General features: G+C 45.4%; 1 protein-coding gene across 5 annotated transcripts in view; it reads right to left on the reverse strand.

The window, feature by feature from the left end:
• TTC28 (tetratricopeptide repeat domain 28) overlaps positions 1-26,151 on the reverse strand; it is a 563,147-nt gene that overhangs the window by 73,000 nt on the left and 463,996 nt on the right. For all 5 annotated transcript variants that reach the window (XM_070475504.1, XM_020876676.2, XM_070475505.1 and 2 more), the window contains 6 exons: positions 20,365-21,706; positions 18,596-19,119; positions 14,999-15,108; positions 13,074-13,203; positions 10,555-10,773; positions 8,374-8,539 (listed from right to left, as the gene is read on the reverse strand). In XM_070475504.1, the coding sequence (XP_070331605.1) occupies positions 8,374-8,539; positions 10,555-10,773; positions 13,074-13,203; positions 14,999-15,108; positions 18,596-19,119; positions 20,365-21,706 (2,491 nt within the window). The remainder of the gene's footprint in view (positions 1-8,373; positions 8,540-10,554; positions 10,774-13,073; positions 13,204-14,998; positions 15,109-18,595; positions 19,120-20,364; positions 21,707-26,151) is intronic.

Consider the following 26,151-nt stretch of genomic DNA (forward strand, 5'->3'; position numbering starts at 1 on the left):
GTATATGAAACAGGTGGCCGAAATAGCTCAGTTGGGAGAGCTATTTAGACTGAAAAAAGTACATGAGAAATACAAGAGGAGATTCAATTTAGGCTATTTCAAAGGTCACACAAAAAGACCAACTACACTTATCCTTCTTGCTAAGCTGCTGACTTACACTAAGAAGCTTATCGGAGCCTTCTGTACTCATTTTGTATTCAGCCTTCTGGAAGGAATCCAAATTCAGGAATCCGGGGCATAAGACTAGAATCTACAGCATGTTCCACTCATTTCTGCAGCTGTGTCTCTTCAAGTGCTCTAATCACTAACCTGGCATCATGTTGTTTTCATTTTTTCTCCTCAGAGGTAGCTGAGCCTGTGTGAGTCACCTCAGAGGTAAATCCTGCCCTTTGGAATGAGCCTTTTCACGAGAAGCCAGGACATAAGAGACTCAGCTAGGCAAGCCCACCCTATCAGAAAGGGAGCTTGGCGTCAGATCTCACAGGAAAGAGGCAAGCCTCTGCACGCAGCAGCTGAGCACTGGGACGGAGGGACGACATTTCCTGCAGCACAGGACAGGGGTCCTCCTCTTGCAGTGACCACTCACCAGCTGAAGGCCTGGGCCCTTCCCTTCCTCCAGGCCCTGCGGGTAAGGGACTACTTCCTCTGCTAAGAATGACCTCTCCACCTCAAGCTTCAGGGCCCAGCTCAAATGTCACCTCTGAGGAAACCTCCTGAACCACTGCCTTGACCCCTGGGAGGCAAACTGAGGCATGGTCTTTTTCTGGTTTGGACCTTTGCCATAGCATTTCACATATGGTGGATTAATAATTTACACACTTGCTGCATGCTCCACACTGGCAGCTACTGTAAGGCCAAGAACTCCGGCTATTATTCCTGATGCATTTCCAAGCTCAGGACCAGCTCTGGCACAAACTGGGCTACATGATCATAAAATATTTTCAAAATGGCACTGACCTAATTTAGAATGAAGTTGGAAACTCTTTAACGGGTAAAATAAATGCCCCCAAATATTATATCCACTTTTACTTCATAGAATTCTGGGAAAAAATTTGGGATAAGAAAAAACATTTGATTTGCAAAATAAAACCTTACTAGTCTGGATTAATTGGGAGGTCTGCCTTGAGTTGCAATTTGCCAGAATTAGAAAATATCATGAAGATAGCTTTAAACTTTCAAAGTCGCTCAGTCGTGTCCAACTCTTTGCGATCCCATGAACCACAGCACACCAGGTCTTCCTGTCCATCACCAACTCCCAGAGCCTACCCATACTCATGTCCATTGAGTCAGTGATGCCATCCAATCATCTCATCCTCTGTTGTCCCCTTCTCCTCCTGCCTTCAATCTTTTCCAGTATCAGGGTCTTTTTAAATGAGTCATTCCTTTGCATCAGGTGGCCAAAGTATTGGAGTTTCAGCTTCAACATCGGTCCTTCCAATGTACACCCGGGACTGATCTCCTTTAGGATGGACTGGTTGGATCTCCTTGCAGTTCAAGGGACTCTCAAGAGTCTTCTCCAACACCACAGTTCAAAAGCATCAATTCTTCAGAACTCAGCTTTCTTTATAGTCCAACTCTCACATCCATACAGGACCACTGGAAAAACCATAGCCTTGACTAGATGGACTTTTGTTGGCAAAGTAATGTCTCTGCTTTTTAATATGCTGTCTAGGTTGGTCAGAACTTTTTCTTCCAAGGGGTAAGTGTCTTTTTATTTCGTGGCTACAATCACCATCTGCAGTGATTTTGGAGCCCCCCAAAATAAAGTCAGCCACTGTTTCTACTGTTTCCCCATTTACTTGCCATGAAGTGATGGGACCAGATGCCATGATCTTCGTTTTCGGGTTGTTGAGCTTTAAGCCAACTTTTTCACTCTCCTCTTTCAGTTTCATCAAGAGGCTATAGAGTCCATGGAATTCTCCTGGCCACAATTCTGGAGTGGGTAGCCTCTCCCTTCTCCAGGGCATCTTTCCAACTCAGGGATCAAACCCAGGTCTCCCACATTGCAGGCGGACTCTTTACCACGTGAGCCACAAGGGAAGCCCTAAACTTTCAAAGGCTCACTGTAATTTAAAATAAGCCAATGATGAAGCAATGACCAGTGCATGGTTACTTGCTTAAAAGGACAGATATAAGTAGTTTAAATCAGTCTATCAAGTATCCATTTTCATCAATTAAATATGTCCTAGTTGCAACCTTGCTTTTGCAATTCGCTTGTTTAAAAACCTCTGGGTTTTTTCCCCTTCTTTTAGCAGAGATGGGGGGTGGGAATCTCTTTGGGACTGAATTAATCATAATCTTTGGTCCACTGTCGATCCATGAGCAGCCTGTTTTCACATATTTATTCAGTAATTTTTAATAAAGTCATAAGTACTCATAAACCCACCAGCCCAAACAGCCAGAGAGCAATTTACAGCTAATCCTCTGCTACCTCCCACAGAGCCCATCCCCCTCCCCAGTCTGAGGCAAGTCCCAACCCCAAGCCCACGGCCATCACTCCTGCCTGTCCACTCCACACAAGTTTTACTGCCTCTAGCTATACTCCACTGGACCATAGAAAAAGCAAGAGAATTCCAGAAAAATATCTACTTTTGCTTCAATGACTACACTAAAGCCTTTGTGTGGATCACAACAAACTGTGGAAAATCCTTCAAGAGATGAGAATATCAGACCACCTTACCTGCCTCCTGAGAAATCTGTATGCAGGTCAAGAAGCAACAGTTAAAACCAGACATGGAACAATGGACTGGTTCCAAAAGGGAAAGGAGTAGGTCAAGGCTGTATATTGTCACCCTGCTTATTTAACTTACATGCAGAGTACATCATGTGAAATGCCAGGCTGGATGAAGCACAAGTTGGAATGAAGACTGCAGGGGAAAATATCAATAACCTCAGATATGCAGATAACACCACCCTTATAGCAGAAAGGAACTAAAGAGCCTCTTGATGAAAGTGAAAGAGGAGAGTGACAAAACTCAACATTCAAAAAACGAAAATCATGGCATCTGGTCCCATTACTTCATGGCAAATAGATGGGGAATAATGGAAACAGTAACAGACTTTATTTTCTTGGGCTCCAAAATCACTGCAGATGATGACTGAAGCCAAAAAATGCTTGCTCCTTGGAAGAAAAGCTATGACAAACCTAGACAGTGTATTAAAAAGCGGAGATATTACTTTGCCGACAAAGGTCCACCTAGTCAAAGCTATGGCTTTTCCCCCAGTAGTCATGTATGGATGTGAGAGTTGGACCATAAAGAAGGCTGAGCACCACAGAATTAATGCTTTTGAACTGTGGTGCTGGAGAAGACTCTTGAGAGTCCCTTGGACTGCAAGGAAATCTAACCAGTCTATCCTATAGGAAATCAGTCCTGAATATTCATCGGAAGGACTGATGCTAAAGCTGAAGGAAGCTCCAATACTTTGGCCACCTGATATGAAGAACTGACTCACTGGAAAAGACCCTGATGCTCGGAAAGATTGAAGGCATGAGGAGAAGGGGAAAACAGAGGATGAGATGGTTGCATGGCATCACCAACTTAATGGACACGAGTTTGTGCAAGTTCTGGGAGTTGGTGATGGATAGGGAAGCCTGGCGTGCTACAGTCCATGGGGTCACAAAGAGTCCGACATTACTGAACGACTGAACTGACCGCTCTATTCCTAGAAGCATATTTTGGTTTCAGTTGTTTTAACTCTATCAATAAAGATGTCATGCTATAGGCAGTATTTTTGGGACCTACTTTTTCACATATTTCTCCAATTTATTTAACTTATTTAGGAAGAGGTTCACTATTACTCATCTTTTTTGTCTGCTGCCCAATATTCCATTTGGGCACTAACTGCAGAACTATTTACTCATCCACTCTCTCACCAATGGCCTGTATTTCCAGAATTTTGCTGTTGTTTGCAGTGTGACTCTGAAGATTCTCGCTCATGTACAAGATCCTCTCTTGGATATTACACATATACTATATTATGTGCCTGGGTCAAAGGGTAGGCAACTACTTGGCTCAGAAGGTGACGACAAACCATTTTCTGATGTAGTCATGCCAATCTACTTCCCCAAGCCACATATAAGATACCCTGTGGACCCACATCTCTTCCAGCACTTGGGATTGTCAGTCTTGTTAACATTTGTCCCTGGTTATCAGGCTAGAACCAGCTAGAGGCATCAGCATTTATGAACTGGTGCACTCTAAGTTAATCAGTGTTTTGAAATAAGGAAATACATTTGACTATAAAAATAACTTTCACTATAGAAAATTCAGAAATATAGAAAAGCACCAAAGAAAAAAATAGTAGCAGCTATAGTATATCAAGATTTCATATTCATTTGCAGTAATGAAGGAATATTTACCCTATTACAAGGGCAGTCTACAACTGCAATTTATTTAAAGACCCTGGGGAAGACCAGACCAGATCTACCACTGAACATGGCCCTGCTAGTATTCTAACCTGTCAGCTTAGCACCCCCAAAGTGCCACTGCACTGTCTCATGTGCCCAGGAAGCAGCAAGGCTCTAGCTAAATATCAGAATTAAAAGCTGAAGATGTGCTTTGAAATTCATAACATCTCCCTTATGGGAGGTTCATGTTCTGTACAGTGGTTTCAATCTATGCCTCTTTTGATCTGGGAGGAAGGGACTGGAAGTTCTTATTAAACACTTAATAAAAGCAGTTCTTTTATTTTAAATCCATTTTCAGAAACTCCTTTGTAGCAATGTACTTCCTTTCAGCAGCAAGATGCCATTAAGGAGAGCAAAATTGGTCTGCAGAATAACAAGGATATCATGGCCAGACTGTGGGTAATTGAATGAAGGTGTTTCCCTAGGTGCGGAGACTCAATTTCTAGGGGCACACTGTGTACTTTACATCCACTGGAAAAAGGGAATCAGTGAGCCAGTCCAGCATGAGCAGAGAGTCTGCTCACAGCACACCTTCTGGTGACTAAACTTCAAATTCACTGACGTCCCGCTCTGGGCCAGGCACTGTGTTAGACAGTGAGAATTCAGAGAGAACACTGCACCTGCTCTCCAGGCATCGCCATCTGCTTGGGAAGACACAACCCAGGTGACTGTGGAACAAGGAAGAATGAAATAAGTGCTATTGTTAACGACCATGGAGAATGCTGCAGAGACCTGAGTTAGACTTACAAGGACTGGATGTTCCTGATGGAAACAGCACAAGCTTTAAACAGGGCTCTAAAGGGAGATTAGACTACCTACAGGAAAAGTAGAAGGACAAACTTTTTGGCCAATCAAATATTTCTAGAACAACTAAATCAATTTATATTCCTAGGGTATGAGACTGTCTACTGTACTCACACTTTAAAAATATTTACTCATTTTATAAATGAGAAATAATTTATCTGTCACTTGAAATCTTTTCTTGAAACTGTGAGGCAAAAACCAGTCTCACAAAAACTCCATTTTAGTAAATTCAAACCATGCCAACAAAGCATTTAATTTTAATATCATAATTAAGAACCTGAGTTTGAGGTCACAAAAGATGAACAAATTTCTAATAAGACTAGTTCAAAGCAACAGGAAAGACCCTCACTTCTGGATGTTCAAACTGGGATCGAAGCTACTGAGGGCAGCCCCCCAGATTGACGCTGAGTATCAAGCCAGACAACATCCTAGAGACCCCTGAGGATGCACCCTGATGAGTGAGCTTTCTGTCCTGGGCAGAGAGAAAAAGGTTAATGTGGGGAACAGAAGCAAGTTACAGTGCTTTCCTCTCTCCCTGCCATTGACGAAGGGCTGAACTATAACCCCAAAGTCATCCTTCTAAATCAAAAGGCACCAGGAAACAAACTCAGTCACCCTCCAGTTTCTTGTAAAAGAACTGCTCAGGCACAAGCGTTTGGAGTTAAACGATGGTGTCCAACAAGGGGGTGCTGGGAAGTCAAAGGGTTAACCCTCTCCTTCTCAGGATGAATTTCAACCTAGGTCCAAGAAAACTGAGATCAAGAGAAGGCTGTGCGTTCACACAGGCTGAGTCCTCTCAGTGTCTGGTGTGGACAGCGATGTCCTGGCTGCGGCAAGGGCGGCGCACACAGAAACCACCTCTGCACGCGCAGGGGTTCAGACGGCAGGTGCTGCACACCTGGGTCCCTTCATGATCTCATCTCAGTTCAAGCTCTGGAGTGTGGACCTACAAGCTTGAAAACCTCATGTTATGAATGTGCTCAAAGAATCTTGGCCTCATGGAGCTCACTTCCACCAACCAAGGTCATAGAGTTATACAAATCAGAATGCCAGTTTGTTATGTACACTTTATATCTGCAAGTAGATGTCATGAGAAACCAAATGGTAATCAGAAAGTGTGACAAGAAAACCATCAGGGAGGCAGGACCACCTGAGAGGTCTCTCCACTGAGGGTCACTGGAGACCCTGTGCATCCTGCCTGTGGCGGCCTTCATCTAATTTATTTCTCGTCATCCTTCTGCGCTCAGCTCAAACACACCTTCCTCAAGACCCCCCTGCAGCTCCCAGGGTGGGTTTCCCCACTGCTTACACATTTTCACTACCCCCTGCAATTTCAAGTACTTACAGCAATTTTCATTAAAGGACCATATCTGCTCTATTTTTTTTTTTCATTTGCCTCAGAGCAGGAGCTATGCCTGCCACCTTGACCACTCTGCCTGATCTCCAGTGGATGCAGCACGTAGTAGGCACTCAAATAAGTGTGGAAAGGTGGGGAGGAGGAGCGCATGATGACTGCCTGTCCGCTATGACGAGAACAGCCTTCCGACGGGACCTAGAGTCCTTTTGACAAGATTCTCTCTCCCTTTGCACAAGATTAGAAATGGGCGCAGCTGAAGTCTGCCCTACTAATGGTCCCTTTTCTGTATTTTTACTGCTGACCAACCCTTCGCTTCTCACACTTCCTTTGGATATGCAATACCTTTGACCGGGTTACAGGTTAATCAGACTGGTCTAAGCACCTTTCTGTCTGCTGAAACAGCTCTGGGTACCCCTGACCTAATCTATTTTACGGTCATTTATAGTTGAATCTGGGGAGTAGCCTTACATCCAAGTTCGAGGGGTTCCCACTCTGCGAAGCCCCTGTGGTCGCCAACCCATGTGCCAGCGTTAAGGACAGGGATGCTCCAGGATGCAGGGCAGCCGGGGGAGAAACCAAGCGACAGTGTGCGTATGTGGCTGACGCCTGCTTGTGCTTCCCACACACAGAAGCTAGAGATGACATTTTTACATGCTTCGACTATTGTCTCAAGTATGATATTAATTTTAATAATTAAAAACAGAACCAATACTGGCCCGGGAGTGTGGCTGAGATCGAGATTGTTTTGATCCTAGCCCTGACACTAACTCACTGTCAGCAAGTCCCATTCTGTGCTGGCTTCCGTCAAATAATGAGTTGGCCTTGATGGCCACCAGGGCCCTTTCCGGCCTTGACAGTTCATTTTCCAATGGTTATTTTTTGTCTAAGAGCTCATCTCAGACCTGATAAATACTCAAAGATCAATCCAGCTGCTGGCAATGACTACCATACCTCGGGAGTCTGACTTAAGCACCTATCTCTAAAGAAATCACTGCCACATCTTAAGATTTTCATGATTACAAATAAAATCATTCAAGAGGAAAGCAGATGTCCCAGGGACCTGACACCAACTCACACAGCAGATTCTCTGACACAGATCTTCTCAGCATTTGTTAATCACAGGACGGAGGACTGAGACGTCTGGGAAATCTGGCTATGACGCAGCTCTCAGGGACTCTCTTCCTTCCATCCTCCCAGACACAGGGTCCTTATGGAAATTACTTTCCATATATAAAATATATATTTTTTATATATACATATATTTCTATATATAAAATAGTCAATTATGATTAAACATTTCCATGAGTATATAACTTCTACAATATTTGCAAAAAACAGCACTTTTCTTCCCTATCCTTGATATTGGAAGTTCAACTTCCTTCACCTCAGCCTCCCAATGCACAGATCCTGTCACTGGTGATAAATTCTCAAACAGGCGTTCAATTGTAGTACAAACTCATTATGAATCTGTTTATAACCAAAGAAGCATCTCAATTTTAATTAGCTAATATGTTAAATTCAAAGTCATGTTTATGTTTAAACATTCTACAAACCCATCTTAGAAAATGGGCATGTCTGATGAGGCCCTTCCCTGTCTAAAAGGAAATTACTGAAAAGAATAAGACAATCTGCTAAGGGGTTTGTGCTCCAGAGACACATGTTTGCTTCTGCTACAGCAACTGTGAAGAGACCGAGCACAAGTGTGTGGATTTCAAAAGATTTCCCCAAGTAAGATGTTTGTAAAGGAAGAGACAAACGGAAACCCCCATACCTGAAGGCAGGCCCAGGAGCGCTGCCTCCTTACCTCGAGTAGCAGGAGTCCACGCCCAGGGCCTCCCGCACGCTGGCAACGTGCTGCTCCAGGGCTGAGCTCGCGGCTGATGGAAGGGCTGTGCTGCTGCCCGTCTGGAAGTCACTGGAGTTTTCTACCGTGGTGTCTCCCAGGTATTGTTCATGAAACTTCAGAATTCCTGAAATAAGACAAGCACAACCAACATTACATCTGACCAGGGTATAAGGGGAAGGGAAGGTGGAGGGCAAGGGGCAACAAGGTCAAAGCTACGTGACCAAGAGGTCAAAGTAGACAAGTGTGCTGTCCTCCAAACCATGGGAAGAAATCCTAAAATCCTGGGTCTTTCAGAATTCTAATCAGTATCATTTTTATAATTTTCACTATCAGGTTTGGTGCATGAAAACAAGGAATTGAAGACAGGACTTTTGCTTTTGATGATATATATTCAGAAGCTCCAGAACTGATGGCTAGTTCACATATTTTAAAACAGATGCATCTCAGAAGCAGCAACCAGGGAAAGTTCCCTTTGAAGAATGGTGCAGGAGCATGCCAAAGGTATATTCTCCCCAGAAGCTGAACTCCTGACAAAAACTGTAGCTAGCCAAATATAGACCTTTCCTTTCACAAAAGCAAAGCAAAATAAATACACAGCATTAAGGCCAGATAAAAACATTTTAAACCATCTTTAAATAAGACCAACTGGTCAATGGTCATTAATGGATTAAAGGAGCAAAAAATGATGGTTGTATGAAACCGAGGCAGTCTGCAGTGGTTTTCTGGCAATAAACACAGGACATATTCTCAAATGGTAATGAGGTGTGTCAGCCCTAGAAAATGCTGGTCCTCTCTGATTGGATTAAAGCCCCAGTGAAAGCTTCAGAGTCTAATTAAGAGCAAAGAGAAACGGAAAGAGAAACAATAGGCGCCTCATTATACATGACTCGTTATTACAGGGATTTGGATATGCCACCTGTCAAATCATGTCCCCAAAACATAACCACCACGGAGAGAGAGAACGTGCTCGATGCCTCCATCATCAGTTGAGCATCCTCCTGAGCATCAGGGCCCGCTGGGGGCTGGGATACAGAGATTCATCCCACTGTGTCTGACACTCACCAAGCCACCACAGACATCACAACTCAAAACCGTTAGCATATAAAGGTGGGAGGCAAGAATGTTCTTTATGGGAAGCCTATGGAAACGTGGGATTAAGGGGAAAATTACAAAGAGTAATCCTGCTGAGACATGGAATGTATAGGCATTCTCAGAATGTAATCAGAACCCAAGAAGTACCTCAGAGCTGTCATCCAGCAATCATTTTTTAAATTAAAGGGACAGAAAGGTAATCAAGAAAAGCTTGTCAGTTCTCCTTGGCAGTTGAACTTTTTGAAATTGGCTTACAGATATCCAAGAAGCCCATTCTTCAAGATTCCCAATTATAAGATCCACTTCCCCAGTCAATAAACTCTAATTGGATCTGGTCTGTCTCCAACATGGTAAAACCATCAGCATTTTATTATGCAAAAAATATGCCCCTAACAGCTAATTAGTGGTTCTGTACTTAGTGAAGCTGTTAAAGTCTGAACATTTAATCCTGATTTAATCAAAGGGGATTTTTATTTTTGAAACAGATTAACAAATGAACTGGTTAAAACTTGGTTTTGCTAAACTCAGAAATTTCAAGCATGAGACTTCATTGATACACCGTGATAAGAGTTGCCATCACCATTTCAGTCTCTTTAACTGGACCACAACAAATTATTAAATTTAAATTTAATATTATTAAATATTATATAAAATATTATTAAGTTTAATTATTATTAAATTATTAAATCATATAGAGAAAGAACTTGTTAGGACTTAACAGTTATCGCTTTATTAGCGAGTGAACAACAGTTGCCTAAAAATAGGGCTGCTGGTGACATTAATCCTCCTGTTCTTAGTCTTCCTTGATAAATGCTTCCACATTGACCAGCGAGGAGCTGTGATTTCTTGGGGGAATGAAAAAGCTGGGCTGTCTTATTAATTGAATGCCCCAGCACCAGCTACCCACTGAGGCTGAGGCTTCACTGAAAGCCAACATTAGCTCCTGGATCTGATCTATGGTAGTGCACGTACCTCTCCCACCTCTGCACATTAGACTCTCACGGTCCGCTGTCCTAACTGCCCTGTTCCCAAGGAAAGAGATCTTACCTGCCCCAGGAGCCAGCAGCCAGCTGTAGAGGTAGCCCGCCGCCAGGGAGTAGTAAAGCACTAGTCCCCTCTGGCCGTTAACCATCTCCAAGATCTGATCGACAGTGACCGGGGAGTAGGGGTCAGAGTCCTGCTGTCCTGTCTGTCGTTCTACCAGGAGGTCTGCAAACGCCCTTGTCCGTCCTCTTTCTGCCACGGCCAGAGCTTCATCATGATGGCCTAGGAGACAAAGGGATAGGCTGGGAGTCCACAGGGAGTGTGTTTATCAGAGAGGGCCTCCAGGTCCAGAGACCCCAGGCAGGCAGAAACCCCATGGCCTCTGCATGCCAACACGTGGCAGACTCTCAGTCAGACTGCCTCAGAGGCTGCATGCAGTGACCACGCTTCTCAAAACCCCCGGGTTCAGACCCCACACTCCTGAAAGCTGCTGGGCTTCCCTGTCTGGCAGCTACCTCAGGAGAGCTGCTGACAGCATCCATCCTAGCCTTGCCTACTCTCCCTCCTCAACCTGAGCTGCTCCAGGCCTTCTGGCTTCTGACCCCATCCCCTTGGCTCACTGGACCTGATGTTCTGCTCTCTGGTTACCCTCTCACTTTCCTGCTCAGCTTGGTTCTGATTTGGTCGCGACAGCTGATCCCTCCAGGACATGGCTTCTGACCATCTTTCTATTTCTCCTTGATGCAGCTCCTCCGTGCATCACATTGACCAGCCCCGTTTCCACATTTCACACCAAATTATATCTCTGTGTCCTTACACATGCTGGTCCATCTGCTGGAGTGCCTTTTCCTCCGTCACTTGAAACAAGGACTCTTGACAGCTGTCCTGCCTATCTCAACAACTAAATGAGGCCCTACACATGGAGACGCCTGGTAGGCAGCATTCAAAGCACAGTGCATATATAAGTGACATTATAATCGCTGGAGTTTATACCTTATTCCATTCTGGGGTCCCATAAACTTGCTTCTTGTCTCTTCTAGTTCCCACGGGCAAAGGGTTCAAACCTCCGAGGTCTCTAATTCTTTGAAATTGCTTTTCTCTTTCCAGTTTTTCCTCAGTCTTTTGATCCAACCTCTAAACCCACTTTGTCTAAGAAACTAGTCTGTAATGTAGTTTAAAAGCTAATGCACAATAATGAGAGCACAAAAGATACAGCAACATCCTTTCAAATGAAGATTGTTAGAAGAAATACAATGCAGAGGATTTACTTGCAGTCGTAAATGTACACACAGAAGAGCTGCTAGAACGAAGGTCCAAAGAGAGAGTGGGCAGAGGCAGGAGACCAGATGCCTCAACTCCAACAGCACTGGGAGGATGTCCCACTTCCTGCAGCCCATGTATCAGCAGATAAGCGGGGATTTACAAGTGTGTATGCAAATGTCTCCGCTTACTCTATTAAGTTATTAACTGGAACAGCAGGGACGATTTCTGTACACACTGGAAAACTGGCCCCAAAGTGCTAGACAGACTTAACACTGTGATTATAACAGATAATAGATTGTAATCCCAGGCAATGAGCACAGTTAATAGACACACTTTTTAAGGGGAAGTTTGAGCCTTCATATATATATATATAAAGCTAAGGATAGGTTACTGGTGAGGCCTTAACAACCAACTTCAAAGACATTGTTAATTCCAGTGGACACCTGCTTAACCCAACTTCTGGGCTGCAGGAAATGGTCTGCAGAGATGGGCAGGCCTGAGGAGAGGCAGAGCTGGAATCAGGTGGCTGCCACAGTTAAGCCAGGTAAGGGGAGGGGGTGCTGTCCCAATGCAACGTGGCACCCCAGCCCGGGAGAGTTGTCACTGACAGTGTCATGGCCACAGGGCAGACAGTACACATATTTACTAGACAGCAGCATTAAAGGATGTGTGGCACCAGCCCAGGTTGGATGCATGAGACAAGTGCTCAGGCCTGGTGCACTGGGAAGACCCAGAGGGATGGGGTGGAGAGGGAGGTGGGAGGGGGGACCGGGATGGGGAATACATGTAAATCCATGGCTAATTCATTTCAATGTATGACAAAAACCACTGCAATGTTGTAAAGTAATTAGCCTCCAACAAATAAAAATAAATGGAAGAAAAAAAAAAAAAAAAAAAAGGATGTGTGGCAGTGAACCAGGGAAGAGGCCAGTGACTTCTCAGGCGCCTGCCCCCACAGACCAATGGGCAGAGGGAACCTGGTGGGAGCACCTGCTTCAGGCACCCTGTCTCCAGGACACCTCCTCTGGCTCCTGGGTCTGCCTGCCAAGCCTCTTTGTTTCCACTACAAAATCACACCCTACTGGACCCCCAACTGTCATCTGCTGATGAACTAAGAGCTTCCAGAGGTCAGGAGCTGGGCCCTCTTGACCAGCACGTGGCACAACATTTGTGGGATGTACGAATAAATTTTCAAAGGCAAGGCTGTGGTTGTGGCTTCAGTTCTGCCATGATGACAAGTTGTATTTCATCACGGCGCTCACTAAAGGACTCAGACACAGGTGCACACTCAAGGCAGAAACCCCACCGCTGGCTCTCACCGAGGCTGACGAGCACTCGCTGCAAGGCCTGGTAGGAGGACGTCTGCAGGTCAAAGAGGGAGAGCTTGTAGTCCGTGCTCAGCTGCGCTTCGTGTCGGATTGTCTCAAACAAGGCTGATGCCCGGTAGAGCTGCAGGGAGGGAAGAGAACATTATCCATCTTCCAGAAGCTACGGGACAGCCGTTCCCTGACTAGAGACCACTGCTGCTCACATCTTGGTATACCATGGAAAAGCTGTTTTCGGAGTCTCCATTTCTAGACCTGAAAAGGCATCAGTTTGATCATACTTGGTAAATTACAGTTTGTGTAATCAATTTTTGACAGACAAGGGGATCTAAAAGACAGGGGTAATAGACTCATAGTCTGAAAGTTGTGAAAAAAGATCAGCTATTAATGCAATCAAGTCCTGATTTTGATTAAAACAAAACGAAAAGCCTCTGCTCTTGTCATCAAGCCACTGTAATTCACCACCCCACGCCTCGAAGTGCAGCAGGGCTGGGATGGGAGCGGGTGGGGGCAGGCTGGAGACGCCTGAGGCAGGGGGCGCGGGGGCGGGGGCGGGGAGAGGGTGAGCTGTGAAGACAGCTGTGCTCTCAGGAGGAGGAGGGGGCTTTGTGCAGGCTGTTCTGAACCAGATGTTGCTCCGCACAGCCGTGCTCCAAGAACCGTGTCCAAGCACATGGACGCCCTGACACCAGACACGCAACGCTCCTAAGGAGACACTGTCCTGCTGCTCTCATGGCTTTTCTCCGTAACCCATAGGTCCCTTTCCTCCGGGACCATGAGGCTTTTCTCCGATACCTATAGGTGGAAACAGTATCAAAATTTAAATTCATGCAAATGTAAAGAACAGCATTCTAAGACTAAGGGACTGAGACCAGGAGAGAGGAACGTACTCCCTCGTGACCCTGCCAAGAATTTGCTGGGGGACTTTCAGCAAGACTCGGAGCCTCAGCTTCTTATCTATAAAGGGATGGCTATCACTCTAGCTCACAGGGTCATTGAGGAATACACTCATTCAGTGAAAGTACTTTGAAAACTATAAATCACTATATCAATAAAAACTTTAATATCTGAAACCAGAAAACCAGAGGATTAATTCTTTAAATTGTAAAATGCCATAACATCCCAGGATGCTATGGCACAAGTTCAGGCACATCATGTCCTCAATCCCAGCAGCACCTCGGACGGGAGCCTGGATTCACCAATCCTGGGCCCCTTTGCTAGCACAGTGCCCTCCATGCTAAGAGCTGCCTCAGTGGCTAAGCACGTGATTTTTGAAGCCATCTCACAACTCTTGCAACCCAACAGAGGGATCTTTGACTAGAGACCACTCCAGGGATCTTTCTAATTTCCAGAGTCAGTCTGAGAGAAAATTTCTCTTCAATTCTTGGTTGAACATATGCAGAAACATGAACTCTGTGTGTGTGTGTGGGAGAGGGAGAGGGAGAGGGAGAGAGGGAGAGAGGGAGAGGGGGAGAGGGAGAGGGGGAGGGGGAGAGGGAGAGGGAGAGGGGGAGAGGGAGAGGGGGAGGGGGAGAGGGAGAGAGGGGGAGAGAGGGAGAGGGGAAAGAGGCATCTAGTGATATAATTAGAAACCTACAAAGACAGTAAATCCAATAATTACAAATTCTTGGATTACTTCTGTCAAAAAATGTATGTAATGTCATATTAAGGTTTTATGAGGAACAGCAGCACATAATACAAGAATTCCAAAGAAATTATTGAGAAATCTATCATACAAGTGAACAAGTCTTTACTATGGTTCAACGTGCTGGCCTGATACAGGCTGGATATCTTGTGAGTCAACCCAAGAGCACAAGTCAACACCTTCTGATAAATGTCATCACTGTTATGATAGTAATCTCAAGATCGTCCATGCTTCTAGAAACAAAATCTACTCAGAAAAGGGTTCTCCTGCTCACCTGATGTTGGGCCTCCTCCAGATTCCCGCTCGCCCAGAGGGAGAGGCCAAGACCATGGCGAATTTTGGCTTCATCTTCTCTTCGGCCCAGCTGCTCTGCTAACCTTAAACCTGAATTCAGAGAGAGAAATTTTGAGGATGTATAGAAGACAGACAATTCCACCCTGCCAAGGAGTTCTGGAGGGTAATTCTGCCTCAGGTGGATATAAAGATTGTCAGCAACACAGCGAGATAAAATGCAGGACACGAGCAGACTCAGCCAAGGCAGAGTAAGCATTCTTTTCAAATTCTGTGTTAGCAGCAGCCTTTCCAGGTCACTCCAAGATGCCCCAGCAAGAGCTCAGGCGATGGCTATCAGCAGGAGACAGGCATGCAGGGCAGGAAGAAACACGGAAGCAAATAGAACCCAACTGGCTGCTGTCCCCACTGTGAAATCCCTAGCTTTGCGAATGAAAACTCCAGGCCTATAAATGTATCGAACCCAATTCTCTGGCTGGCAGTAGTGTTTCTGACAGTTCCACAATCAAGTACAGAAGCCCAGCTCAGATCTCTCCTATCACCTGTGCACAGCATCCAACCAGCATCGACGGGAGACACATCAGATGTCCTGGAAGCAGAATGCTCGCACCGCCTGACCCTGCCTTCTGTTACTGATGCCACTGACACATTTCACATCTGATCTGCTTTTCCTTTAAGGCTGAGACTTTGATGTGCCTCAGTGGGGATGCAGAACAAGTGCTTTTGTGAGTCAAAAGCTTTAGATGAGACTATCCTCATTCTACTGGCCTTCGGATAGGCACCGGCAGTTTGGGTCACTTACTCACAGCAAGCTTCTGGATTTCAGGACACTGACAATCTCCAGGGCTTTGAGCAAGCCAAACCTGAAGGCAACCTTTTATTGTGTGGGTCACTAAGCAGTTCTCAGCATCACTCTGCCCTCGTTACCTTACTCTCTGTACTGAGAAGTCAGCTTGTGCCGAGACGGCAGGAAGGCCCCATGCTACAACTGTACACACCGAGGAAGGACTTCCTCTTTATAATCTAATTCAGGGTGAATGGGAACCTGCCTCTGGGCATGCTGGGCCCACTCAGTTTCAGACTTCTGGAAAAGAATCGAGTCAGTTGAGAAGCTAATAAAAGTGAGACTCGGGTTCAAGTTCCATAAAATATCATGTATCTCAAAATGCACATAACTCAAAAGACTTAGCAATAGCATTTTACATTTAAATCATGTCACTGGGTAATAAAAACAATATGTACTTGAAAATTATTCACATTTTAAAATACTTCATAGAGTAGGAACAGAAATAGAAGAAATGGTTCTTGGGTGAAAACCAGGAGGAGGCTGGTTGTTTTAACCTTCAACCAGCTTACTCTATTCACTCTTCAGGATTGCTCTCCTTGCTAGGCCTGGGCCTCCACGCTGGAAGTTCACTGTGGCAGCCCCTCCAGAAGGTATGTTCTGTGCAAGCAGCGACTTGACCATGCTCCCTGCTGGATCCCACAGTGGGGATCCTCGCTGGCCCGATGGTCAGAAGTTCAACAGTGAAGAGCAAACATGGTAGACACGACATCTGTGCTGTCCCAGTTTCCACCTGCTTCTGCTCTGAGGATCTGGCCCAGCCATCTGGCTCTCCTGGAGCCGAGTTGGCTCTAGCTCCCTTGCTTTATTTGCAAAAAGAGAAAAAACTGGATGAGACCAGTGGTTTCAATCAAGGGTAACTATACGACCCACAGAGCTTGTTCAAAGGACTCTGACCAGGCCCACCTATGAGATTCTATTACATATGGGCGGTGTGATGCTAGTGCACAGCCCCTTCTGAAAGTCAGGAAAGAGAACTAAAGTGGTTTCCAACTGAGCTGTTCCCTCTCTGCAAGAGGCTGAAGACCCAACTCAGAGCACTCAGTAAGTGCCCAATAAGGGTCCTGCACCTATAATAACTCATGTGAAGAGGCGTCTGGATGGGCCCAAGGGGAACATCAGGCTCTGGGGTAGACCACATCCACTAAAAAGACACTGTGGAGACACCACAGTAAGAATTTAGATCTCTGCAAGACTTAAAATTACAACAATAAAAAAAAAACAGCCTTCCATAAATATAGAATTATGTTACAATATCTCAGGCAAAGCAGCTGCTTCATGGAAATAATATTTCAGAAAAAACCAAAGAACACAGCTGAAAGGTTGTCATACGCTAGGTCTGAATTTAATAGTTTTCACATATTCAACTGAAAACTGCCCCTAGTCTGTTAGAATTTTACCACAGTCTAGTTTCAGGAAACCAAAAGCCAACTCTCATATTTCATGCATTGAGGCAGAGCTCCCATTGAGTGGGAGTCAAATAATGTCTGGGGAGTGGCTTACAGCCTCCCAGTAACCTCTCAGCCTGCAGGCCAGGGCAAGACCTGGTCTGTGCAGAGGACCACCCTGACCATCAGCCGCTGGCCCGTTCTCCACTCTGTGTGCTGTCTCTCTCTCCCGGCTCTCAGCTGGGGCTCAGGAGTGATCATGGACACGACTGTGCTAGCCTGGCTCTGTTCTAGGGGGCTGCATGGAGTCTTGTGCTATTCCTGGGATCAAGAAACCTGGGCTGAGCCCCATGCCACCACTGACTGACCACGAGGTCAGGATCAAGCCACTGCACTCTGAGCCTCAGGTCACTTAGCTGCCAATGGAAATGAAAAGATACACCTCTCAGGGTTACTAAGAGAATTAAATCCAATTAGATAAACTATGTATGGGAAGTTTTCTGGAAACCACACATGAGCATTTTTGCTGGAAATCAGTACCCCTTTCCTTTTACTCAAGAGCCAAGAACACTGTGTCTGCTGTGCCCCCTCCCAGGTGGTAACACACCATGGCCCTATGAGAAGAAGTGCTTTCCAGGAGGGTTTCCGGAGTGGAGGGCAAACACACTGCCGCAAGGCTTCTGCATGGTGAGGGAGGAAGCACCGCAGGCTCACCTGTGTGCAGGTAGCCACATGGAGCCTCTGCCAGAGAGGGAACAGAGCCAGGGGAAGTGAGGGAAGCAGGCACTTTCCGGGCCAGCCTGAAGCAACCGCACTGTGGCTGCTGCCCAGCCCCAGGGGTAACCAGTGCTGGGAAACCTGGCTGATGGCTTGAGCGACCCTCAGATGGATGCTACTGGATTAGACCCTGGTACCACCTTGAAATGGAATTCTACACAGTGCTGACATAGCTCAGGCACTGTCTAGCAGACAACGGGCTCAGAACCACTGCGCATCTCCTGATGTAGAGCATTAACCTGTACGTGCTTAGATCTAACTTCATCTTGTGGAGAAGGTGTTTTTCATTCAGTGGAGGGTTCTGAAAGGTAAGGAGGGTGTCAGCCCTCTGGACAGCTGGCTAGCATAGTGAGACAAGCTGGGTGATGCATCCAGGAGAGCGGAAAGAACTGTGAACTCTTAAGGAGCACCCACGAGAGGACACCATGATTTTGGAGTTGAATTGATGACGTAGCCTCTGAATCCTCACTCCAGGTCAAGATGGTCACTCACATGAGTGCACTTCCTCCTGGGCAGACTGTGAGCTCAGTCTCAGAGTAGACAGAGAAGCTGCACAGACCTTTCCACTTACCTTCCTGCAAGTACATGACTGCCTGGGAGTAGTTCTGCAGAGCGTGATGCGTCCTTCCGAGACTGCTGTAAGACGCCGTCTTGGCCACCAAGTCGTTCATCTGTGCAGCGATGCTCAAGTGCTGCTCCTGGTAGACCACAGCTCTCTCAAAGGTGCCCAGGGACTCGTAGGTCAGGCCCAGATTCCCGTAGGCCCGGCCCTGGCACGTGGGGTTGTTGGTCTCCTCGGCAATCTGCAGATCCAGCTGGTGGTACTGCAGGGCTGTATCGTACTCCCCCATCTGCTGGTACACACCCCCCAGGCCACAGGCCGCGTCACTCTCCAGAGCTCGGTCCTTCATCTCTCTAGCAATGTTCAGCTGGCGTTCAAGGCAGGAAATGGCTTGTTCATAATTCCCTAATTGGCTGTGCAGACTTCCCAGCTCACCGTAGGCCTGGGCTTTATTAAAGGCCTCCCCGAGCTCGTGGGCGACCACGAGCCTCTTTTCAAAGCACACCAGGGCCTGCTGCAAGCTCCCCATTGCCCTGTGGGGATGTAGACAGAAAAGCAATGATATTATTTTGTGCAGGTGCAGACATGCTAAAGCCCCTGAGAAAATGAAAAGCATTTGTCACTGTCACTTACTATAGAAGCTCTTAACTCCTCTTCTAGCTAAAATCTATCATGTGCCCTTAGAGTGAGATGCACGGGAATTTCATAATCTGGAAAGCAATTCAAGAGTCATCCCTTAGTGACCTTCCCAAGAGCCTGAGATTCAGTGGGATATACACCCCAGAGGAAACATAAAATATATTAATAGGCACAATGATAGCAAGTGAACTGTTTGGTTCTTTGGGCCTCCCAATTTCCACTACCGCACAGACTATGTTTTTGAAATCACTTTACAATGGCGATAAATCTTTCACCCTGAGCTTCTCGGAGCACTCTGTGGGTGATGATTTAGTCTGACCCTTGCCCTTCCTCCTCTCCAGGAGCTCTAATCCCCTGCCTGTCTGGAGAGGCCATATATTCTGCAGACGCAGACACCTTCTTGGATTCCCCACACCCAGGAGGGAAGCAGCGCCTTGCTCAACAGTGTGTCCTGTTGTGCTGCTAAGAGATGACACGGTAAGAGGGAGAAGGGCGTGGACTCCGGCAGCAGACCAAACCAGTTGTGTAGGACACACGGATTCCCTTCCCTGAGCTTCAGTTTCTGAACGCTGATAAATCCCACATCCCGTAGCCAATGATGATAAATGTAGACTAATACACAACTACAATAAATATTAAACAAGATATCTACACAAAGTGCCTAGCATGATGATAGTATATGCTCGTTCACTCCCCATCTTTTGAGGTGGCTTTCCCTAAAAGCAACAATATGGGGTCCAAGTAACCGGTGGGTAGAGACGTTATATTAATGAACACATTCATATAATGTGAGGGGCAATCAGAAAAGATAAACTAGATCAATTCATTCATCTTTCACCTTCCTGTTTTCTCTTTTAGTCTGCTCATTATGATGTAGTCAAAAAGGCACTGCATTTGGAGTCAGAGAGTCCTGCATTAAACTCTCAGCTGTCCCTTTTAAGCTGTGTAATCAACTCTGGGCCTTAGTTTCTTCCTCTGTGACACAAGGGTAGAAACACCCCTGCTACACTCACAGAATCACTGGAGGAAGCAAATGAGCAGTGTATGGAGCTGCTCTGTGGTCAGGGCGCTGCCAAGTGGACACAACAGCTGCCCCTGGTGCAGGTTAACTAACCACACTTGTCCTCTGTTGTTTTTACCTGTGTCCACTTCCCAGGCCTCGGTAAGCCTTGGCTTGGTCTTGCATGCGATTCAGACTCTGGGCAACAGATAAGTACTGTTCATAGTACTTGATAGCTTCCTCGTAGTCGCCCAGGGCCTCGTAGCAATCCCCCAGGTTGCCGTAGGCCCGGCCCCTGTCGAGCACAGACTCGTTCCCACTCAGCTGCTGCAGCATGGCCAGCTGCTGCTCGAAGTAGCCGATGGCTTCTTCCATCACGTTCATGTTCATTTTTGTGATGCCCATGTTGCCGTAGACCTGGGCTTCGAGACTCGGGTCCTTCAGCTTCTGCCCTAGGTCCAGCTGCTCTTCGTAACACTTGAAAGCCATTGTGTACTTCCCCAGGGCCATGTAGACTGCGGCCAGGTGCCCATGAGCTCTGCACTCTCCCAGCAGGTCACTCAGCTCCTGATATACCTCCAGCTCCTGTGTATGATAACCCAGGGCCTTGTCGTGTTTCTGGATCATTCGGTATGCGGTGCCCAGGGCTGCATATGCACTGGCCTCCAGTCTCCTGTCCTTCACGTGGTGAGCCAAGCCCAGCTGCTGCTCATAGAATTTTATTGCACCACTGATATCTTTTTTACAGATAAATATATCACCCAGGTTCCCCAGGGCTCTAAATTTAGCCTGGGAATTATTCAGGGACTGGGCTAGGGACAGTAGGTACTTTTGACACTCTTCAGCTTTGCTGAAATTCAGCAGAGCCTTGAACGCTAAGCCCAAGTTGCAGTAAGCTTTTGCTTGACTCAATTTGTCATGAAGGTCTTTGGCCAGGGCCAGATCCTGCTCATAGTACTTTACTGCCTCCTGGTAATTTCCAAGGCAGTAATGGGCGTAGCCGAGGTTGTGGCAGACCTTTCCTTCTCCCTCCATGTCTTGAAGATCAGGAGCAAGTCGGAGGTACTGTTCGTAATAGGGGGCGGCCTGGACGTACTCCCCTCGAGAGCAGTGGAAGTTGCCCAGGTTGCTGAGAGCCCGCGCCTCGCTCTGGATGTCTCGCAGCTCCCGGGCGATGTTCAAGTGGTTCTGATAGTGCTGCAGGGCCCGGTCGTGGGCGCCCAGGGCCTGGTAGGCCACGGCGAGGTTCCCGTGCGTGGATGCCTGTGAGGCACGGTCGTTCACTTCCATGGAGATCTGTAGCTCCTGCCGGTGGTACTTGACCGCCTGGTCGTACATGCCCAGAGCATTGTAGGCATTGCCCATATTTCCATAGGCGCGGCCCTGGGCAGCATAGTCGCTCAGCTCCTGGGCGATGCACAAGTGGGTCTTGTGGAGTTTCAGTGCAGTGTCATAATCACCTTTCATCTGGTGTATGATTCCTGAGAAAGAGCGCAAAAGAAAAGGGTTGGAATGACTGATTAGCAATAAAATGTAATTTGCAACTCGATTTATACTCCAATACAATCCAGATGAATTAAAGAATTTAAAATAACAGAGGGTAGAATTAAATATTTATCAGCTCTCCAGAGGCGGAATAGCTTTCTAAGCTTCAAAGCAACAGAAAAAAGAAAAAAAAACACACACACACAAAACACTGACAGATTTGGTTACAAAAATAGTAAGTTTTATACTACAAATAGATGCCTAAAATTAAAAGGCAAACACAATACTGGGAAATATATAAATCATATACAAAAAATTCAATAGCTATTGTGTGTAAAGATTTAACTGGGTTTGATTAAAAAAAAAAATCAAGACCTTAATTTACTGAAATAGGCAGACAACTCATATCCAAGGAAATACAAAGAGTAACCATAGGGGAAAATGTTAATTTATTTTAATAATCAAAGAAATGTAAAATAAAGCAACTCTGAAGTATCATTTTACTTCTACTAAATTAGCAAACAAAAAATTTAAACAATACCCTGTACCAGCAAGGTGGCTTTGAAACTAGTAAACCCATCAACTGCTGGACATAAATGGTAACAGTCTCTGGAAGAGTGGTGAGACAGCCTCACTCCCGGTGCTGCGCAGGCCCTGCAGTCCTGCTCAGGGGAGTGTCTTCTAAGGAAATCCTCAGAAGTTCTACATCTGACAGTCTTCACTGCAGGGTTATGGATTAGTGGAAGATCAGAAACATCTTCAATGGCAAACACTGGGGGGTTGTATAAGTACATTTCAGTACATCAACTCAATAGGGGATTACGCAGTCATTAAAAAGATTATTACAAAGACTACGCAGAAAAACAGGGAAAAACAGGTTCTTGCAATAATGTTAAGTGGAAAAAGCAAAGAACAATGCTCCATGCTCCCTTGTAACAATGATGAGGAAAATGAATGTGTACACATGGACAAGACCTCAAGGGGATTATGAAAAGATAAAAACAGTTGCCTTGTTAGGTGATGGGATTTGAATGATTTTTGTTTCAAAATTTCTTCTAATTTTGCTATCCAGCTTTTACAGTCAACAATAATTGCATTTCAAATAGCTCTCATAAACTATGCTATAGCTGCTAAGCCAAGCAGTTGTTTTTACAAGCAGTTCAAAATGAGATATATCATAAATATCATAAATATAAAGCAGTTGCAAATGAGGGATATCATAAAAGGAACTTGGGAAGAGCCTTTAAGGACAGCCTGGTTCATTCCAGTTGGGGCTGGGTGGGAGACACAGAAAAGGCAAAAGGATCTAGTATGCAAACAGGTTTCTCTCTGCCCTTGGTTTTCAATATGCTTTTCTATGTATCAACGTGTGAACTTTGTACTGGTGACCAAAACCTGCAGAAGTATAAAAACTCAAAAACACCAAGATGGGTTCTCACTGAAATGTCTGAATTGAAAACAGAGGCATGGAGAAAACAAGCTATCAAAATCCAGCCTCTGCAATTTGTTTATCTTTCCATCTTTCTTTCCTTCCTTCCTTCATTCACTCACTTACACACTGACCCAGCAAATATTAACTGAACATTTATTGTGTACCAAGCCTTGTGGTGGGCAACACACAGAGAGAGAAATGAAGACACAAGTCTGCCCTCAGAAAGCACACAGGGTCCTAAGGGAGACAGTCATGAAACAAATACTGTCAACATACATAATACAAGCTGAAGTGAGCAGGGCGTGGGGGAGAGAGGGGCATGCCAGGGCCACTCCTTTGGTCCTGACTCTCTGCAGCGGAGGTCTGTCCTGCCCCAGGAGTCGTGCCTGTCTCTGGATCCAGTCATCCGTACGACATTAACTGGATTCAGGACACTGGATAAATCATTTAGCCTCTTTGAGAATTTTTTCAGTTCATCCATAAATTGAGGAAAATGATAGTCTTGATACCAACCTTAGGATAGTAGTGAGGATCAAATGAAATAATGTATGTGCAAGCTCACTGTAAACTATAAAGTGAAATTCAAATATTAGTTACTGAAATTACTATATGCTTCCAGGGAAGGGAACTCTCAAGGTGGTAGAGATTAAACAAACTATGGTAATTCTTCTGTGTATTTCCTTGTACAAGCTAAATATTTCCATTTAAAATAAGCAAATTATGGTACTCTATATGATGGAATAACATGGTACCAATTAAAAATGGTGAAGTAGAAATTTATATATTGACATGGGAAAAAATAAAATGTATTAAGGGGTTATATGGGCTTCCCCAGCGGCTCAGCAGTAAAGAATCCTCCTGTAATGCAGGAGATGTGGGTTTGATCCCTGGATTGGGAAGATCCCCTGGAGGAGGGCACGGCAACCCACTTGAGTAATCTTGCCTGGAGAACCCCGTGGACAGAAGAGCCTAGCAGGCTACAGTCCACGGGGTCACAAAGAGCAGACACAACTGAAGTGACTGAGCAAAGGGGTTATATGGGCACAAAATAGTATCCTTAATAAAAACGTTAATAGGGTTCAGGCATGCGTGTGTATAGATATATGTTTACACTTATACATATAGTATACATTTTTAAAAATTTTAACAGTAGTAATTTTGGAGTGGTGGAATTTTGCTGTATTTTATTGGATTTTTCTATGATGAATGCATAATCCTTGGTTTAAAAATTAATCAAATATTTTTGAAACTCTGCTCCAATTGGAGCAGATTAGGTCTGGTCACTCCCCTGGATCAGGGATGTCACTGGCGTCCCAGCTAGAAAGAACAGATTTTCAAAGACTGTTTCAAGGTTAGAAACTCTAAGCTGCCCAAAACACATTACCTCAGAATCACCTGAAACCCTTCTAGTGGTGAAAAATTACTAGTGAACCAATACAGTATACTAACGCGTATATATGGAATTTTAAAAGATGGTAACGATAACCCTATATGCAAAACAGAAAAAGAGACACAGATGTACAGAACAGACCTTTGGACTCTGTGGGAGAAGGCGAGGGTGGGATGTTCTGAGAGAATAGCGTTGAAACAAGTATACTATCAGGGGTGAAACAGATCACCAGCCCAGGTTGGATGCATGAGACAAGTGCTCAGGGCTGGTGCACTGGGAAGACCCAGAGGGATGGGATGGGGAGGGAGGCGGGAGGGGGGATCAAGATGGGGAACACACGTAAATCCATGGCTGATTCATGTCAGTGTATGGCAAAAACCACTACAATATTGTAAAGCTAATTAGCCTCCAACAAATAAAAATAAAGGAAAATAAATAAATTTAAAAAAAGGAAAAAAATACTGGAAAAAAAATTTTTTTTTAAATTACTAATGACAGAAACATTTTAGTTCTGAAGGCCTGAATATGGCCTGGATCCCTAACCTGCTTTTACCTAAAGAGGAAACTTGTAAGGTTTCAACTTTCCAGGTATCCTTAGCGGAAATGCACCATTTACTCCCTCTCTCCTCAGCTTTGCATGAGGAGAAATAAGCGGCAGGATGCCTGCCCTGCTGTGAGTGCGGAGCTGGGGAGGGTGGTGGAGTGTCCTCTTAACCTTCTCAGACTTCCCCTCACAGTGATGCCTTTACAATGATTGCTTCCCCACAGATTTTGGATTTCACGGCCATGATTTTTAAGGCAATATGGTCACTAATTTGTCACTAAGATGATGGTAAAAGGAAGCGAGCAGCATGGGACCTTCAGAGAAGGCAACGGAGGAAACTCAGGAGTTTTGTGTGCCTCCTACCACCAAAGAACAGGTCACCTGGCTAGAACCCCATCCTCCCCACCTGTACCCCATCCCATAGGAAGCTGGTTAAGTATCTGGAAAAGCATGCTATAATGGAAAAGGCACAGGACTTTAAGTCAGAAGTCCCATTTTACAAGCCTGGCTCCCATCTCATTCAATTGATATCTTTGAGACTGTAAATTTATGTCTCTGAGCCTTTGTTATGTTGTTTTTTTTTTAAACTGATAACTTTTTGGTGTTTTTTGTTTTCTTATTAACAAGGCCAGGTTACAATAATCTCAAGGAAACAGTATGAGAAACACAGTAGTGTATATCAATAAGCTTTGCTAACTACGCATGCTACGCAAACACACTATGAGCAGTATTCAGAGAGTGAGAGTTCAAAGAAAAGGAATTCCATTTCTCTTACTCTCAGGGCCTCAAGAGTCTGGCTAGTTAATAGGGAGCAGTTGGGATGATAATGGCTACCCAGGGCTCAATGATTTGTGAAAGAAAGTGCCTGCTGGTTATGGCAAAATGATCTGACCTCCAGCCAGCTTGCGCACACTCCCCTTTCCTCCGCCTCTCTACTCGGCTGACACCTCCAAGAGTCTTTAAAGAACACAGGAAGATTCTCAAACAAAGACTGCCAGGCACAGCTAAGGGTAAGAGGAGACAGGCCAGCTGAGGTGGGCATTTTTTCTTCTGTCTTGTGTCTGCCCTGTCCCCG

Source organism: Odocoileus virginianus, chromosome 12, assembly GCF_023699985.2.
Source record: "Odocoileus virginianus isolate 20LAN1187 ecotype Illinois chromosome 12, Ovbor_1.2, whole genome shotgun sequence".
NCBI lineage: Eukaryota > Metazoa > Chordata > Mammalia > Artiodactyla > Cervidae > Odocoileus > Odocoileus virginianus.